Here is a 19,651-nt window from a genome sequence, read left to right as displayed (position 1 = left end):
TTTATGAAAGCTTAATGTTTTTTTAGCTAATCGACCACTAGGACGACGACATGTCGTGGATGACATTGATGTCCTACAATTTGTCCCACCGCTACGAATCATCAGATTTCGAAGAGCTTGAGATATTTTAAGATTATTGATTATAAAATTCATTCTCTACTTCTGAGAAAAAACGTTTTTGACAAAGGAGCTTAAGAGATGGTCCTGCGCCTCCTGGGAGTGGTCCTTCATGATCTAACAGCACAATAGGGGGTTCTTCGCTACTAGGAACATGTTGGTATTGACAGTTCATTGCGAGAATACTTGCAGAGCCCATTCGTTCCAAGAGCTTTGCCTTCATGCGAGATGGTAAGCGATTGAAAGCCCTTGATCTCAGCTTCGCTCTGATACCACTAGTGCGCAAATTGGATGCTATATGCGTGCGTAGTGAACACCGGAAGGTCCCCGAGAACAAAGAACTCTACAAAAGCTCATAAAGCAAGAATAAATGTTTGCACAACATGAGATAAAAAGATAAATTGGGTACAATATCCCCCCATGTCCTGTGTGAACGATTCACAAGGCATGTATTTATAAATTTATTAATCTCCAAGCTAAAAAATAGTCCAATTTACAATTAGCATGCTTTGGCTTTTGTGTTTGCTTTTTCCCAAATAAATAATAAAGTGTTTGGGAGTCCAAAAAGTCAATCAATGCCCAAATACAATGTCCAATAATGAAATATTTAAATTTAGCACATATGCACATACAAAATAATAAATGTTTGTCAAGCACTTTAATAAATAAGCGCACCTAAGCAAATATTGATATCGCGCCTTTAGCGATAAGACGCGTGTCCATAAAAAATAATAATTCTTCTAGATAATCTGAATACACGCCATCGCCCGATGCTTCCCAACGCCACTACTACTTGCTCTACAAATCAATTGAAGCATTCACAATTGTTAGAATATAATAAGATAAAACCACAAAAGTGAATATCTAGCAATCTTCAACTACAAAATAGTAAAATAGGTTGGAACTCTGTCCTAACCTTAATTTAATACTAGTGCACTCTAAACTCATAAACGTTCATTAATTTAAATATGTATTTTGCAGAATCACCGGCTGTGGAATCACCCACATATATATTAAATTAACATGCCACCCGAAAAGGACAAGCGTCCCGTCAACTTCTCGCACAAGGAATTCACCTTATGTACGAGCCCCACCAAATAAATATAGTTTTACGAAGTTCACTGAAAAACCTCACACAATCCACCGTGGTCTCACAGAATCCACCATGGAATATGCCTCCTGGCATCATCAAGTTCCACCTTCCTCATCCTTTCCCTCACCACCTATTCATATCCCTCTTCTACCGGTTGGATGCCCAAGGGGGATGGGGAAACCCTAACCATACATATTTGTATAAAAGGAATGAAAGATAATGAGAAAGGGTATTCATGTGTGAGCAAACTTATTGTTCTGTTGACTTCTTCATGTAATGTAGTCTCATATTTGCTTTCCTCAAAACATACACATTCAACTGTACAATAAGCTAATTCATCATTAGATGAGGTGTTTGTATGGCATTTTATGGTAGTTTAATAGAATAATACACTTGGGAGAAGAAGAACTATAAATATGCCTCAAGGGTACCTCCTTTTGGGATCACTTGCCACACCAAATCTACATCTTGGGCAATATTGCATCCTTAGATGCAACAAGTGCCATACTTTGATTGCATATTCAAGGACAATAATGACACTTTTTCTCATAGTAAATAATTTTTTTATTGTATGCCACGCATAATGGTGGAGAACCGTATTGATGAATGCTTATTGACTTTCAAGGTTCCTTTCTCAACCAAGCTATTCTTAGGGAGAATGATCATTTGGGGATAGAGAGTTTGACTTGGAAATTGGTTGAGATTAGCCTTCAACATTGTCTATTTTGTACAACTTGCATCTTAATGATTTTGCATTTGTTCAAGTCTTCTGTACGGTATTGATTATACTTATGTTATTTGACAACCTATTATAATCTCCACCATCTTCCAAGGCTATTGACTATCCTAGTCTATTTGAAGTGGAGCATCATATTCTCTTTCAATTGTTTGTTCCATAGGAATGCCTTCATTTTTGCATTGATGTAGGAACCATAGTGTTGGATACTTATGGATTAGACTTGAACACTTAATGTAAAACTTGTAGATAGCTAACTAGATGGTGGATCATTATTATTGGTTTTCAATGAGCTTTGACTTCTTCATGTAACGTACACATTCAAATGTACAATTAGCTAATTCATTACTAGATGAGGTGTTTGCAAAGGGAAAGAGTGTTTTATATGGTAGCTTAATAGAACAATATGCTTGGGGAGAGGAGAACTACAAGGTATCTCAAGGGTACATCCTTTTGGGATTGCTTGCCACACTAAATCTACATATTGGGCGACATTACATCCTTAGATGCAACAAATACCATACTTTGATTGGATACTCAAGGACAATAAGGATACTTTAATTCAATATACATAATTTTACTGTTATATGTCATGCATAAGGATGGAGAACCATATTGATGAGTGCTTTGACTTCCAAGGTTCCTTTCTTAGCCAAGCTATTCTTAAGGAGAATAATGGTTTGGGGGTACGAAGTTTGACTTGGGAATTGGTTGAGAAGAAGAAAATTTGCCTTGAGCATTGCCTATTTCATACAATTTGCATCTCAATGAGTTTGCATTTGTTCAAGTTTTCCATAAGGTGTTGAATTATATCTATGCCATTTGGCAACCTATTACTCCACCATCTTTCAAGGCTATTGACTATCCTAGTCTATTTGAAGTGGAGTGTTGTATCCTCTTTCAATTGTTTGTTTGATAGAAATGCCTTCATTTTGCACCATGTTAAGGATGTAGGAACCATAGTGTTGGCAATTCTCTTTTTCATTTTTAAAAATTGTTGGTGTGACACATGAATACAAAGTTGTGCCTCCAAATTGAGTGATAAGAGTCAGTCCTCATGGATGTCAAAAGGCTTCAAGAACTCATTAGTGAACTTGGCATGTTCAAGTATAGACTTGCACATTGTTTTTAAAAGGACAAAGAGTGAAAGCTATCATTATGGCATTTAGGATTTGCATTTAACATATAATCATGTCATATTGATTATCATTCATTACACCCATGTTATATTGATTGCTGTTAGAGTAAAGGAAGCACCTACATTTGAGGGGTGCATCGTCCACTTTAGTTTGCCTCATTAGAGTCAAGGTTGTAAGTGGTGCACCTTGCCCGAGCATTGATTGCAGATATTGATGTTGCAAAATTGTACCTATGCATGTCATGGCTCTAAGAGCCAAGTCACACTTGGTGCTAGTGGGGGGAAGGTAACCCCTCTCTCACCACAAACACACTATCGCATTAGGAGAGCTAAGGGGGAGCGATGTTTCAATAATCCTTCGTAGCCCCTACAAACCCTAGGAAAAAATGGAGTTTTAGTGCAATGCTAGCAGGGTTTAAACTTGCCCATCATTCATTTTGGTTTCCTTCTCCAAATGTCCGAGGAGTCATCTCCCAATCATGAAGTAAAGTATGACAAGCAATCAATGACCTTTGTTATTCTAGCTTGCTTTGGACTTTGAAAATGCTATGGTGCGACTGTGTGGTTAAGAAATCCTTTACTATACTCCATCAAGTGCTCTTAGACTTGGCACGACCCAACTCTAAGGGTGACTTGAAAGGCTCATTCTAGAAGGCCTAATGGAGCTTGTACATTTGATTCCTTTCTATTACATCGAGAACTAACTTAGTAGTAGCTAATGTATGTGCGGAAGATTGAGTGGGCACAATTATACTACTGCAAGGAGTAATATTCTATACATCTGTCAATGAGTAAGGTCTAAGAAAGAAGAAACCCAGCTGCTGATAGTGAGGGGGGCCGGGGGGGCAGCGGGTCCCGCACGATCTTATTATTCTCCCATTCCTTAGGGTTTATGAGTTTCCCACCCCCCCTCAGAGCAAGTTTGTTCTTCCTTCTCAGCTTTCCCTGTCCCCGTCGCCTCAGAATTAGGGTTCGGAACGGGCGACTGCACGTCCTGCCATAGCCATGGCGGACAGCAAAGGCAAGAAGGCTAAGAGCGAGGAGGATGATGGACAGCAACAGCCAGAGCTTGTCCTCAACATCCAGAAGCTTCAGGATCTACAAGAGGATCTTGAGAGGGTATGGTCTCCTTCTCTTCCCAGGATACAGTTCGTAGAAAACGCCTCGGTGTATTGATCGCAGGATTATTGTGTTGAATCTCTGTTTCCAGTTTAGAGGAGGTAACGTCATTCCCTTGGCCTAGAATTGAGATCACACAGGACGCAGTCTTGATTCTGGTTTCAGGGACATTGCACTCTCGACCTAGAATCGAGATGACTCAAAATGCATTCCTTCGATTATAGTATTTGTTCTTCGAAATTTCTGTAGCTTAGGCCGATGCTGTCTTTCCCAGCCGGGGGTATGCGTACATATAGTCAGTAGATTGACTCAGCAGCTATGTCCAATGATGAAAATGCCAGTGTTAGAGCTAAACAGTAACTTCTCCATCGGCGCTCAAAAATATCCTAGATGAGTGCAAGTTCTTATCTGGAGGCTGTAACAGGCACATTTTTGGATTGATTCAAATATATTTTAAAATTTTAAAGCATGCCCAACTCTGATGGGATTCTCAATATTTCACGTAACCCCCTAGTGTTTTGCAGTACCTTTTATTTATATGGATTAAGCGTCAAACTATCTAGAAATCTACGTTTTTAGTGTTTTGCAGTACCTTTTATTTACGTAGATTAAGCCTCAAACTATCTAGAAATTTACGTATTTTGTACATAATAACAACAAAAAATGATCGGCAACTTCTTCAATAAGACACCTCATTTAGCAGATGCAAATTTATTGATTTTGTTTTGATGGGCAAAATGGCCAAAACAAGGATGACAAATGCTAACATTAGGTATTGCGTAAGAATTGAAAACAATGCACATGTATAATTCACAAATGCATATGTTGGAAGTGGGTGAAGTGCCTTTATATGCAAAAGAGCCTTATCAGGCATGTCTATGGTCTCTTATCTGCTGTTGTGTGCGCGCACTTTTATCCTAATCCATACTGTCATGAAGCTTGCTTATGAACTGACAGGTTCTCTCTTTTGGTTTGTGCCATCTCAGATAAATGAGGAAGCCACTGACAAAGTTGTCGAAATCGAGCAGAAATATAGTGAAATTAGGCGGCCTGTTTACCAGAAAAGAAATGAGATCATTCAGGGAATACCTGATTTCTGGCTGACTGCAGTATGTAACATCTCTAATGTTCACCTTTAGATGATTGCTGTTATTTAGGTACCTGATATAAAATTCATTGCAGTTGGGCATTTGTTGTTTTAAGGTACAGTCTCATTTGCATGCTCTATTGTTTGAACAGAAGTCCATGTGTATCTTCTGCTCTAATCTGTTGAACTAAAGGAAAGGCTATTGCTTGCAGTTTCTTAGTCATCCAGCACTCTGCGAGATGTTGACTGACGCAGACCGCCAGGTGGGTGTATTTTAACTGACTACTCGTGGAAGCTCTTCTCTCAAGCTGTAATTGCTCACTGACTAACTTGACATATGTAGGTTTTTAAATATTTACACCTGTTAGACGTGGAGGATTTTAAAGATGTGAAGGCTGGCTACAGCATCAGTTTTGTGAGTGCTTACTTTCCATGGAAACCAATCATCTTCAGTTTCAGTAGCATGATTATTGTCACTTTGTACTAGTGAAGTATGCAAGTAAGCTTTAGTACCTACTTCATACCCCTCAGATATTCCGTCCAAATCCCTACTTTGAAGACACCAAGCTGGTCAAGGTGTTCCGGTTTTCAGATGAAGGCACCACTTCAATTTCAGGCACTCAACCTCGCTGGAAAGATGGCATGGTAAGGATTCTTTGTGAAGCTGTTGTTTTTGTATCTAGGTGTTATGTCTGATGCACTCGCATGTGAGTTTTCCTGCACACATGGAGGTGCGATTGTTTGTGGAAGCATGGTTTTTTTGTCTTTGTACAAGTGGGACCAAGGCCTATGCCATTTGAAATGCTGGATATTACTTGGATGCTCTGGATAATCGAGATTTGCGTTTGGCTGAAGCAAGTGTCTTTGTAACTATTATTTTCATTTGCCCAACTTGAGTTTCATGGTATCTGTCTGACAGGATCCAACCAATGCATCAACACAGGAAAAGGAAGGCAACAAACGCATGTTTGCAGAGGAAAGGTAGTCAGCTTTTTTTTTCTGTCATGCAACTTGATAAGGGCAGTGTCTTTGGCAGACGTTTTTGTGGATATATTTGTTTATGTTATTTCCAATTACAAGCATGCCGAGTGACTTAGCAAGCCAATTTTAGTCAGTGAATAGACGACTTGTTAGAGAATGCTCTCTGAACTCTTTAAATTAGGGTAATGCGACGGATGCCTTCAGCCTGGATTGACTTGGAAAACCAATAATTCTCTGAGGGCATGGGAATGTCTCTAACAGTGTGGGAACAGGCAGAAAGCACCTCCCTGGATTTTTCATTCCGTCTAATTGAGTGCTACAAGCAAAATGTTTGGAGGAATCCCGGAATGGTGGCAGCTACTCCACAAGGAACAGCCAACGATTAGTGTACTGGGTTTTTCCATAGTCAAGCTGAATGCAAAAGCTTCTTGCTTTTTGGGTCACTGTAGTTCTGACATGGGGGATCAAAAAATCATGTCTTTTTTGTAGTTGCAATCTATAGTCACGGTTTCTCATGGATTGAAGGTATATGAAATGTTTCAAGACATCTTCCATGATTTCTTCTGCTTGCTGCTTGTTGGAGCTGTGGGCTTGTTGGGAGGGTTGGTTGAATGCTTGATGTTTTAATGTGAATGAGAAATCTTTGTGGCTTCCAGCTATGTGCAGTGCCACTAAATTGTGTCTTTTTTGGTGGTTGGAACCTATGCTCACTAGTCTTCAAAGGAAATGTCTGAAATTTTGTGATGTGTTCTCAACAACTTTTCTTGTTTGCTCTTTTGAAACTGTGTGTCAGTTTAGGTAGGGTTTGGAGAAAATCTGATGTTTTTATGTGACCCTCTATGCCTGTCTGTTTTGCATGTTAGCTTCTTCAAATGGTTCACGGACGCGCAACTAAGAGAGGATTCTGATGGAACTCATGATGAGGTAAAATGAACCGTGAAAATCAATCCGATGTCTTTAGTGTTTAAAGTGCTGTTGCAAAATCTGCTTGAAGTCATGTGCCAGTCTTTTAAAGAGGGATACGTACTACAGTTCTTACAACTCTCTGTCCAATATCTTTAGCATTATCCATCCTTTCTAGGGTAGGATTTTGGAATAATGTTTTTGAAAAGCTCTTCTACCACTATAGCTGGGAGCTCCTTCGGTGCAGCGAGCTTTTGTTTGTCTTCCAATGAGATCTCTTTTGATCCTGAACTCTGGAATAGAATCTTTCTTGGATCTTAGGGAGCTGGACTAGATACCTCCGCACTAAAATGGGCTAATAAGCTCCTAGTGACCCGTCTCTATATCCTATGGTAGAATCTTTTTCAAACTCACATTTTACTATTATTTGATTGAGAGCACTCCTCTCACAGCTCGCCACTTGTTAATCATTTTCTTTTTTCAGATTGCAGAGATAATCAAGGAAGATCTCTGGCCGAATCCCTTGAAATACTTCAACAATGTGAGTTTGATTGATCCAAGTTGTGAAGCCTTGTGTGATTGAGTGGCCTAGTAGTGTTTCATTTGTGCATGTTCAAGTGATTAGGCCAATATCATGGACTTCTTTTTTGATGAACGCCATGGGCTTACTTGCAGGATCCAGATGATGAATTTGATGATGAGGATGAAGATGAGGAAGATGATGGGGAGTTTCAGGTAGCAGGCGGGGCTGAATGAGTCTTTGATCTAATAGGGTCAAGCTTAGTTCATGTTCAGTTGCTTTTTGGAAAGTTATGAGTAGTTACAAATCAAGCTGCAGTGTGGGTGCTAGTAATCTGATTGAAACTGGGAGATGTACCTTTTGTCAGTTCTCACTCCTGTTAAGACACTCCCTATCATGCTAATGTTTGATAGTGAGCCAATGGCTCTATGACCTCCTCATACCTCAGCCCCTTGGATCTTTCCTCATTTCACATTTGCTTAATGTTTGATAGCAAGCCAATGTCTAATGCACCAAAATTGCACAATTTCTACAGGCATTTTCTTGTTAAGAGTGACTCATCCAACTGTAGGTAGTTAATATGAAGGTTGCATCTTAACACAGTACTGGTTTAGCAGGTGGAGTTACTTTATGAACTTTTCACTATTAACATGCTTGCTTTCTTGTCTGCAGGAAAATGGTGCAGAAGGGTCTGAAGATGATGATGATAATAATGATGATGAGGATGATGACGAGGATGATCCAAATGAATGAGATTCATGGCAACTCTATGAAGCAGCCTTTTTTGGGCATTGTTAACACTTCAAGTACAAATTGTACAATGAAAGGTTATGAAGCCCACGCCTACAATTTGTACGTTGGAGGCCATAGAGCCTGCACCGACAGCTGATTTCTCTTAACTAGGGTTTTGTGTGGGAGTTCTTATGCATCCATGTCAGTTGACAGTTCTCCTGGATCATCCCATATCAAGCATCACTATAGATCAAGGTATAATAGCTGTCTGGGGAGGTGCTTGATTTGCCTGTATAATGCCAAGGCATCTATAGCAGCAGTCAAAGTTCTTTGGGGAGTATTTATTTCTTTCCAATCTGAGTTTATGTTTGCTGTAATTATGTTCTCAATGAGCTGGCAGCTTTTGTATAGGATCAGGCTGGCGGTTGAACCCTTAGCCTAGCTTAGTGCTTGCCACTTGCTCACAGGCCCATCCCCAGTTCAGGTTCCACTCTTGATTTCTGGTAGCTACCAGTGCAAATGCTGCAATGAATGGGTTTCACCTTGTCTTTGTTATGTGAATCTGAGTTTCAAGTGTTGGATGCATTCTCCTCTATCAAGATTAGTGCGCATTACATTTTTTACTTTGTGTTGTAGAGTTGGGGTGCTAGGCTGGTGCAATTTTTCGTCTATGGTTTCTGTTATCATACTCTGGCAAATGACTTGCTAACCTATAGTCTATTTGGATTCTGAAGTGGCTTGACTGGCTGTGCCTAGTTTTGTGGGATTTTGAACAAAAAGCTGTTTTCCTTCTGAGAGTCAGAGGCTGTGCTAGTATATGGCCCCGATTGACCATTTGTGCCCGACTTTGCCCCGATTGACCATTTGTGCCTGACTTTGTGGTGTTTTGGACCTCTTAGATAATTTCATTCTTAGGTTTGAGCATTCATGCTACTGTTGCCCTGGCTCATGGGCTGAAGGGCAATATGTAAATTTAAAAAATTGTACTTCAGGCGAAAGCACATCATGCCCTGGGCTAGGAAATGCATGCAACAGAATACTGTTTTTCTTTGCCTTGCTACCGCACCATCTCAAAGATTGTTAGGAATAGTTCTCTTCTGTTGACCTCAAGCACATCATGCCCTGGGCTAGGAAATGCATGCAACAGAATACTGTTTTTCTTTGCCTTGCTACCGCACCATCTCAAAGATTGTTAGGAATAGTTCTCTTCTGTTGACCTCACTACTATTAACTGTGCTGCAACTATGCTGTCTTTTGAGCTAGTTTGCTCTTCTATTTGAATAGTATATTGAAAACTTAAGTGCAGATTATGGCTGGTTTTTAGGTCTGCTAGACTGGTTCTATAAACAGAAACAGTTGTTTTAAGGATGTATGCTGGTGGATTGTTTTTTAAACTGCTAGCTACTACAGGGTAGGTTCTCTGGTCAATGCAATCCTTGATTCATAGTACAGGAATACTCTAACCAGGAACTCCTCAGCATGAAAGACATTGCACGATTGTTATTTTGACAAACAACAGTTTTCAATTGAACACAGCAGGGTGTCTCTTGCCAAGCAAAAACCTTAGAATACGGTTAATGACCTGGAAACTACTTCGGACACAGGCTTTATTTGACAAACAACAGTTTTCAATTGAACACAGCAAGGTGTCTCTTGCTGAGCAAAAACCTTTTAGAACACGGTCAATGACCTGGCAATGACTTCAAACACAGGCTTTATATTTTAGTTCCTTGAACAGCATGATTATCTCCTTATGGAGAGAGAAACTGTCACTAGAGGCTTCCAAAGATTTCTTGAAGTGAACTTGAGCGTTTATGCAAAGACCTCATGGCTCTGGCAGTACACCTTTGGCAAGCGTGTTGCAGCTTGCAGGACTCCTTTCTGTGAGCACCAAAAAGAGCAGTCCTGATGCGCAACCTATTATCAAAACTTGCCACAGCCTTCTTAATAACATGGACTGCAGTAGGTGTACTTTTTCCCAAGGTTCCAGAAGAGCCGTCTGGAATCAACTCAACTTGGTGAGGGAAGTTTTGTCATCCATACTCCCCTGGTCCAAAATTTGGTCTGGTTAGAGTTAAAACATAATACACCATGTATTGGTCGTCTTATCTCTCAAAGAGCCATCTCCTTTTTGCAAGCAACACTATGCTGGTTGCTTTGTAGACTCCATGAGAGGGAAACGTTAAAAGCCTTTTATTGGAGATTCTTGGGACCTAGACCTCCATAAGCTCCTGGCATTGTTAGTGTGCTATGCAATGCTAGGTAACATCTTTGATTACTGAAGACTAGGAGAAAATACTAAGGTTGAGTATGGTTGGAGAATCTGAGCTCAACCATTTGACTTGCAAGTGACAGTGTATTAAGTTTTTCCATTTTGTTAGCCAGCTTTCCATAGGCTCAAAGTAAATCTTTTGTTTTGTGTTGACACTTGACTAAGAGGGTAAACAAGGTGTTTGCATATGCTGCTAACTTTCATTACCTTGAAGGCATTTGCATTGAGCCAAGACATATCTTTGAGACAATGGTTGATCAAGAACAATCCGATATGCTTTTGTTGATCTTGGAATTTGAATGATCAACAAACTATTTGTAGACTTGTAGTCGGGCATTGAAAGATCATTGGTTTGGTTCAATCATCAACCAACAGATGGGCTGTGACCTTGTCAATAGTTCTACTTAGTGGTGCAGAAAGAAGACTATTGATAGAAAGCCTAAAAGAGGCATTCTTGATGAGAGTACTTGACAACTTGATATATATAACTAAAGCTAACTTTGTGAAAATTTAATTGCAATCAACTGGCTGCAATGCAATCAATTGTGAAAATCTGTGTTGACTAGCAAATTTCCCACCATTGGCTGCAATGTAACCAATTACCAAACTCAAACTCTTGTTGATATTACGAATTTTTAGTCATGCATGCACATCTAGATGAGGATGAACTCAAGCACTTGCTTTTAGTAGTGTAAGTCTTTATTTTGCCATTGTTTCATAAACCACACTGAGCATAGTGAGAGGTCTCTAGTGGCATAGACCGTTCTTTGTTTAGCTTATTTGATTGTAGATGGGATTTCATCCTAGTTGAAGCAAGCATTTATCAATTGTACTTGGCCATTGCCACAAAGCATCCAGAACTACTAAAAGAGCTACCTAGGCCATTTGGCTTGGGGGACTTACTATATTTTATAGATTGCATACTTCATCTTTGAGGAGAATGGTGTTATATTTAGAGCCTCCATTCTTGATGTGGTTTGAAATCCACAATAGTGGTGGAGTTGGCCAGCCTCCCCATTAAGGAAGAGTTGGATTGACAATTGGTCCTAGGAAATTCTGTCTTAGGTACTAAAAATTGTACTAATTGATCCTTTTGTTTGCATTGAACTAACATGAAGCTTTAAGTTATTGACTTGCTTCTAAGAACTATTCATGAAAGCCAAAAAGGTGGTAGAAAATATCATGGTTGGAGAAATTGACTACCATGAGAGGTAGTGTACTAAGTTTTACCATGTTGTTAGCTATGGCTAATCAAGGCTCAAAGTATACCTAAAGTTTTTATTGAGACTTGAACGAAGAACTCAAAGGGTATTTACATACATCAATAACCCCTACTAGCTCGAAGGTATATGTGTTAAGCCAAGGCATACCTTTTAGACAATAGTTGATCAAGACCATCTCACTTACTTTCATTCATCTTGGAGCTTGGAAGATCAAGAAACTCATTGTAGATTTGCACAAGGCATTGATAGATTGCTAGTTTTCCTCAACAAGGGTAGAATTGCAATCCACAAACATTTTGGTAAGAAAGTATTGGCCACTTGGAAGAGTTGGGCTTTGAATGCTCTCTTTGCTACCTTCTTAGTGATAATTCTAAATAGGGGCTCCATGGGTATTGCAAATTGCAACAATGTAGGGGATAGCTTAATGGATTGATCTTTTAAGCCCAAAATTTGAAGACCATTGATAGATAACTTAAAAGAGGCACGCTTGAAGGGGTGTCTATCATTGTAAAGAAGTTATGGCCTAATTTGAGCGACATGAATACTTTTAGCTAACTTGATTGGATGCGCGTTTAGCCCTTCTAAGAAATTACCCCCCTTAGCATAGAGGGGGTAAGCATTGAGGAACTAAAAATTATATGAAATTGATTTTAATGTTTATCTTGTTTTTAGTATGACACCCTTTTAAGTTATTTATTACCTTTAATTATAATTAGAGTAGGCAATATATGGAATTTGATGGCTTGTATACACCATTGATCCTAGTTATTGATGTTCTCTCTTTATCAAAATTTGAGTGAAAAAATGGTGCAAATGTGTGCACTACATTTGGCGCATGTGCTTTTCAAAGAAACTTTTAGAAATAAGTCAAGGAGAAGAACATAGAGAGATTTGAGAGATAATTGAATGAACATTGGAGAAGCATAGGTGAGATATATACCACCTTCATGCTTGATCTTGAGTATGAATTCTCAAGTAAAATAAGCCTTGCCTTTTGTCTCTTGCTTCAAAAGAAATATTTAGGATTTGTAAATGTAACAAAGCTTTGAGATATGAAGTAGTGATATAATGGTATAAAGAACATGCTAAATGCAATCAAGAAAGATATTTTTTCTAAATGTCTCTTGGTATTTGTTGTTTCTCTATCTAAACCAAGTTTCAATTTCTTTATTGCAATTGACCATGTGGAATTTTAAGAAAGATCTATCCTTTTATTTCAAATTCTTTTAATCTCTCAAAGTAACAACCCTTTGAATTGTTAAGTCTTAATCTATTGGGGTCTTGCTTGTGTAGAAAGTTTAGTTGTATCAAACAAGAGTATTACATACTTGACTAATACAATTGTGGGTTAATAAGTGCTTTATTAAGTATGATTTGTTAAATCCTTTGATAGTGTAGTATATGCAATCATAACTCTTGGTTTGCAAAGGAATACTAATGTATGTCAATTTGGTCAACTCAAGGAATGGAGAAACCATGGTATTAAACTCATTGTTATTATTTAGCCATAAAAGGTATAGAAGATTGGAGAAAGCTATGATTCTAGAATAATTAAATTAGTGAATGCATGGAAAGCTTTTTCACAAACTAACCAAGAAGAAAAAACAATGAAGCATTTAAAGAGAGAAAGGAGGAAACCATGGTAGAATCTAATATAGGAACAACATATGATTAACATATTGTCGCAATGCAATGTCTCACTTAAAAATCTTAGTTATGTTTGCTAATTCCACACCTAATAAGGTTATTATCATATATCATAAGTTGCAAAATGACAATACAACTACCTCTTTTGAAGTTGTCAAAAGTGGAAAAAATGGACATGGCGTAAACTAAACTTGGAGAAAATGGAGATGGCTTAAACTAGACTTTTTCTTGCATGATACATGAAATTCGTCACTCTCTAGCCTTCATGGATGAAGTCAAAGGCTATTATGCTCTTTCAATATGGAGAAGTTTTAATTTATACTATGTTGCATTTAACTTTGCATCTGTGGAAATATCAATCTCATATTGGGGTACATCATTATATGTCTGTTAATGTTCTCCTAGCAAAATGAAACTTGATATTCTTGACATTTGAACCTACTATAATATACAAATCTATTTTGAGATATTTGTGGTGGAGATAGTGCTATCTCACTTGATAGATGAAATGGAACAACCTCATATGTGTTGTTACCTTACTTGCCCTATGTTATTGAAACAATTTTCTCCATCTCAATAAGATCCATTTGTTGAGAATTGGAGAATGATTGATCTTTTATGAATCAATGAGCACACATCTTACAGATGGATAAGAGACAATGAGAGCAAAAGGAGTGTAAGAGTGAATTCATTATTCAAGAGTTGAGCCTCTTTATAGGCAAGTACAAGAGACAATGAGAGCAACGGGAATGTAAGATTGAATTCATTATTCAAGAGTTCTTTATAGGCAAGTACAAGAGTTGAAAGCCAATCCAACCAACTAGAAAACCATCGTCTAAAATACCATTAGATACCTAAAAGGTTTCACCAAACTTGTCTCCTCTTTCCACCATACTAGGGATAGTTCCTATTATCCTATATTTCCACTAATTGGAACTAGGATAATTCCAACACTCCCCTTTAGACTAGTTCCATTTGACCAATAGTAACATATGTTGACTACTCAAAGAAAATGTCTACTACTATTATCAAAATACTCTAAGTATGCTTGCTTGGTTTACAACTTGGCTACTATTCCAACTATGCCTACTTGGTCTTACAGCTTGGTTACTAAGCTACTATTAGAAGGATGCTTTGGAAAAGAATAATTACAATAGTAGGGATATGATTTTGGTATTACAAAAGGAAAGCCTAAAAAGCCCAATTATAATCGTGGTTATCATGACCAACAATTGTGACACATTGGCCCCTTCATTGTCTTTAGTTTATTCAATGGCATTCGCTTGCTCTTTCTTTTTAAAGCAATAATGAGTTGAATGTTTAATCTTGCCACACATGGAGCACTTCATTTTCAAGTGGTAGTCCTTCTCCAAATGTCCAATCTTACCAAAGTGGTTGCAAGAGGTCTCGCCCTTGGATCTTGAAGTAGCTCCATTCTTCACATACATAGCTACATCCATGTAATTGGTGCGATTTGCAAGTCTTCTTTCCTCTTCATAGATTAAGGATTCAACTTTCTTTAAAGAGACATTTGGTGTGTTCTTTAGAGTGGTAACAAGGTTACTATAGTTTGGTGGGAAACTTTTAAGTAAAACTACAATGGAGACTTCTTTAGAGATAGTTTCCACTTGGCCAACAATGTGAGAAGTGAGGCTCTTCATGCGGTTTGGAAAGGTTGGAAATGGCAGTCTAAGACGACTAAAGAACTTAGTAACTAGACACCAAACATTTCTTCAAGAATGTCCCATGCTTCTTTAGAGGTGGCATAGTCGCCGATGTGGCGAATGTAATTGTTCTCCACACTAAGCACTAGTATGGCTACTGCCTTTTCATCCTTCGTGGCCCATATTTCCCTTTTTTTTGGAGCATTAGGGCATATTTGTCCTTCCCCATTGACAACATTTCACCACCCCTTCTTGATGAGAAAACACTTTGTTTTTATAAACCAAGTGTAGCGATTGACTCCATTAAATTTCACAAGATAGTCCTTCTATGGTTTTATGCTAAACGTTAACAAAATGCTAAAATAGAAATGAAGTTCTTCTTAGTGGATAAAACCACTCTTTTAGTGAAAAGATTCACTATCAACAAATAAGTGGAGAAATCCAATGTTATTGAAGAGATTGGAGGCTCTGATGATTATGTCAATTGAATAGATGATCATAACAAACTCCATGATGTTTTCTTTATAGGAATTTTAAACAATTATTAGAGAACAAAAGAGAAGAGGGACAATAGGCTATGAGCAAAACAGTTCCAAAAAATGACATCATATAAAGAATTTCCCGAAATGATTTTACCTCAAGATAAGTAGCTAATAGACCTTCAAAGCCTTATGCTAATTGAGAGGATAAGGTGCCATGGTAGGAGCATGACTAGTTCAAAACATGGTATGAGAAAACTATGCTTGTTTGAGTAGAAACAACAATGCTGGAGCATTTGGGCATTAATGTTTAGGTTTGTGGTATTGAGATGATGCATATTGATGTAAGGAAGTTGCCCATGAGAGGGTTTTCAAAATGGTGAAATAGAAATATATATTTTAGTTCCTTTGAGCTAGGTAGGCGAGTGAGGTAGGTGAGAGATTCTATTCTTTTGAAATTTAAGCACCAATCTATGAACCAAAGAGCACACAACTTGTAAATGAAATAGGAGACAATAAAACCAAAAAAGCAGAGTGTGAGATTATAAGTTCATTATTCACGTGAGTTGAGCCTCTTTATACATAAGTACAAGAGTTGCAAGCCAATCCAACTAACTAGAAAAGCACCATCTAAAATACAACCAGCTACCTAAAGGGTTTCACCAAACTTTGCTCCCTTTTCCACTATACTAGGAGATAGTTCATATGAACCTATATTTCCACTAATTGGATCAAGGATAATCCCAACACCATCTACAAATGGACATGGACGATCATATCAATCACTAGGCCAATACAACATGATAAAGAAAAGTGGCATTAGGCCAACACAATGCAATAAGGGATTGTGTGATGTTATGTCTAATCACATTGTGTAGATTTCGACACCATCAAAATATTTAGTATAATAAAGTAACATCACATTGTGGCTTATTTCTTTTCTTTGCTATAACAAAATGATATTGCATTGTGTCTTATTCTCCATTCAATGTTATTTTATCCTCTTCCTTTTGGCATTGCTCAATAATTGAACTTGAGACTAGCATAATGCAATAGAGGTCCTTAATGGTGTCCTATATCATTTGACAATTGTGTTGGTCCTCGTAAGAAACTTGAACCCCAAGCCAACCCAACATGATAGAGGGTACCCAAAAATTGGCCAAAGGTCCTTATTGCATTGTGATCCTAAACAAATGAAACATGATTAAGGGTTCTCAATAGTGACAAGGCTACTACATTATGTTATGTTGGTCCAAAATTGAGTCACGAGCCTAAACCATGCCTAGAGTCAACACAATGCGATTAAGGATTCTTAATGGTGATAAGGTCCCTATATCACATTGTCTTGGTCATGAACTAAGACGTGAGATCAAGTTATATATAGAGCCAACACAATCATGTGGCTTCTGATCACATTATGTTGGTCTAGAGTGTCCCTACACAAACATGACACTATCAAGATGCTCTTGTGGCCTCTAATCACATTGTGCTTGTCTAGGGTGTTATGATACTTTATTGTAAAATGAAGATTAATAGTATCAAAATCTAGATTTTGGTGGAGTACTGAATAAAATTAATGGCTTCATTATTTCTAGAGTAGTCAAAAACCTCCATTTGGAATTGAAAAATGCTCAAAACATACCAATCACCACAATGTAATAAGGCTTTCCCAAAAAATTTGGAAAGCCCTTATCACCTTGTATGTTGGTCATGTTGGGGGTAAAGGTGCTTGTGGCTGGCCATCCATGTATTAGTTGCACTGATAGTACATGCACACATGCACACTACAGGTTGTAGGCGCCCATCATTGTCACTTCATTCTTTGTTCTTTCAGCGGCATTTGAATAAAGGGAAGGCCAGTCACACATCGTGACTGTTGGAGTTCCCACATCTTGTATGTCTCTCTTGCTCCTTTCACTATATCTCTTGCTTTCACTCTGTGCTTCCACTTCAAGGCTCACTCCCTTCAACTTGTATCATAGCCATTGCAGGAGCATTGCAAAGCTCAACCTGACATTGCTTCAACTTGTGGAGAAAAGTTTCAGTTCACAGTTTCAATGGCAGCCATGGATTCTTCACCTCGAGGTATGCATCGAGTTCCAACTTCTTCCTTCCTTTTTCCCCCCTCTCGAGGCCTGATCTAGGACCTTGTTAGAGGTCATTCATCATTGTTTTGAGCCACAGTACCATTAGCAAAGGTAGCAACAACAACAACATTAGCATGATTTGCACCTGTTTGCTACCCCCTCATCCCTGATTAGTTTGTCCCATCCTCCAGTTCCTAGCACTCCTTCCTAGCACTTGGCAATCTTTGGAATCTTCCTTAAAATATTTGGCATGAGTTTGGGCATCAATTGGAGCTCTTGGGATTAGCCATTGATTCACAGTTTGTGATAATTTGCTATCATACAATTTAGGACAACATTGTTTGGAGGTCACTTATGCTTCCAGGGACGTCTTTTTGATGCTAGATCATCTGGGGATGTTATACCAATGTATTGGAATGATATGGGACTAATTTGAGCATACTTTTGCTCAGTTTTATAGAGGTTTTTTACTACTGTAATAACCAAGACTAAAGCTCATTTAATTAGTAAAATACATGCCTACTGCTCACAGGTGCTTACCGACTGGTTGGGTTGATGGACTAACGCTTATGGTTTATGTTACATGCTTGGTTATGCTTCCATATTTCCTTTGAGTTGAGATTGGAGCTTTGAATCTCAACATTGGTCGTCATTCACTATTATGTACTGTTATTTGATGCTCCAATAAGTGCTTTGTAAGTTACTTGGATTGGATCCTCTTCTCGGATATATGCTACTTGGATCTTGGATGTATGGATGCCTTCCACATGATACTTTGAGCTTTGTTTGCTCGTTTGACATTCAATTTTTGCTCCAGTGGGAGCCACTACTTAATACTTGGATGTTACATTGAGCATTTGGTTATGCAGTTGAGCTTGAGGATCTTACAATGAGACCATGTGGGACTTGGTGACATGTACATGCTCTTGTCATGCTTTATGATGCTTAATGGGATGATTTGACTTTACTTTTGGGCCAGCATCTATCTCTGTCAGGATGTTGTTAGTGATGTATGCATCTTGGTTGGTTATGTAGTGAGTTTTTGTTACATTGCCTAGTCCGTTGTGCCTCTAGTTTGGGTATCTTCTGCTATCAGTGAGACCCACTCTATGCATGACGGTTATGCCTATGGATGTACCTCAGTCTAACACATTGATCCTTTGATAATTCTCAGTGCTGATTACATCTTCACTCACTACCAGTTGGAGCTATTCTTTGGTAGTTGCACTTTGTCTTATATTAGTGATTGCCCCTCTTTTGCATTGATTTCTTATTGATGTACTTCATCTTCATCATACTATAATTGCAATTTACTGTACTATTTATGCGATTAGTCACCTTCATTTGATAGTTCTTTGCATTGAGTTTGTGGATAGTTCATTACTTGGTCAGTAGCTCTTATTTTTCCCTTGATCTGGCAATGGTTTTAGGACTGTTTGTAGTAATTACAGAAGCCTAACTTTGACAATTTATGCAATTGTTTACCTTTATTATGGTTGGTGGCTTGAGTGATAGTGCTATCTTTAATATTGACAAGTTGGGTAGCACCAACTACAGCTACTGGAAGGTGTAAATTTGTCAAGTTTTAGTATAGAAAATGCAAGTTGGGCCTTTGAAACATAAGGGTATCAAGTTCAAACTTATTGATGGAGAGGATTGGGCTGAATTAGATGAGCTATGTAAGTCCACCATCATATTATCCCTCTCTAAGCAGGTGTTCTATAATGCTGTCTCTCTAATGGATAGCGTGCATGGAAGACATGGGGAAAAGATTTGCAATGTGAATAGATCCCCGCTTCTCAAATGTATTGGTTGAAGCAACTCATGGACCTTTGCATGAAGGAGGGCACTTC

The 19,651-nt window shown here is 38.3% G+C and overlaps 1 protein-coding gene across 2 annotated transcripts; it reads left to right on the top strand.

Annotated features, from left to right (window-relative positions):
• Positions 1 to 3,907: 3,907 nt before the first annotated feature.
• Positions 3,908 to 9,000, top strand: LOC148020614 (NAP1-related protein 2-like). Of its 2 annotated transcripts, none has more exons than XM_087698405.1 (10): positions 3,908 to 4,203; positions 5,190 to 5,312; positions 5,503 to 5,553; positions 5,634 to 5,705; positions 5,801 to 5,935; positions 6,210 to 6,271; positions 7,135 to 7,195; positions 7,659 to 7,715; positions 7,850 to 7,909; positions 8,367 to 9,000. In XM_087698405.1, the coding sequence occupies exons 1-10, from the start codon at positions 4,090 to 4,092 to the stop codon at positions 8,445 to 8,447; spliced, it is 816 nt and encodes a 271-aa protein (XP_087554531.1). In that variant the 5' UTR covers positions 3,908 to 4,089; the 3' UTR covers positions 8,448 to 9,000. The 2 variants fall into 2 exon arrangements, with proteins under 2 accessions (XP_087554531.1, XP_087554532.1); XM_087698406.1 differs by having other exon boundaries at positions 3,913 to 4,203; positions 5,822 to 5,935.
• The last annotated feature ends 10,651 nt before the right edge of the window (positions 9,001 to 19,651 follow it).

This window comes from Lygodium microphyllum, chromosome 18 (assembly GCF_053477565.2).
Source record: "Lygodium microphyllum isolate KBCC chromosome 18, Lygodium_microphyllum_v1.1.10, whole genome shotgun sequence".
In the NCBI taxonomy this organism is placed as follows: domain Eukaryota; kingdom Viridiplantae; phylum Streptophyta; class Polypodiopsida; order Schizaeales; family Lygodiaceae; genus Lygodium; species Lygodium microphyllum.
The sequence above is the reverse complement of the archived record's forward strand: the minus strand, read 5'-3'. Positions and strand labels throughout refer to the sequence as shown.

Coding starts and splice junctions, on each gene's coding strand:
- LOC148020614 (XM_087698405.1), top strand. CDS start 4,090: ATGGCGGACAGCAAAGGCAAGAAGGCTAAGAGCGAGGAGGATGATGGA. Junction 5,554..5,633: donor TGACTGACGCAGACCGCCAG/GTGGGTGTATTT, acceptor TGACATATGTAG/GTTTTTAAATATTTACACCT. Junction 7,196..7,658: donor CTGATGGAACTCATGATGAG/GTAAAATGAACC, acceptor TTCTTTTTTCAG/ATTGCAGAGATAATCAAGGA.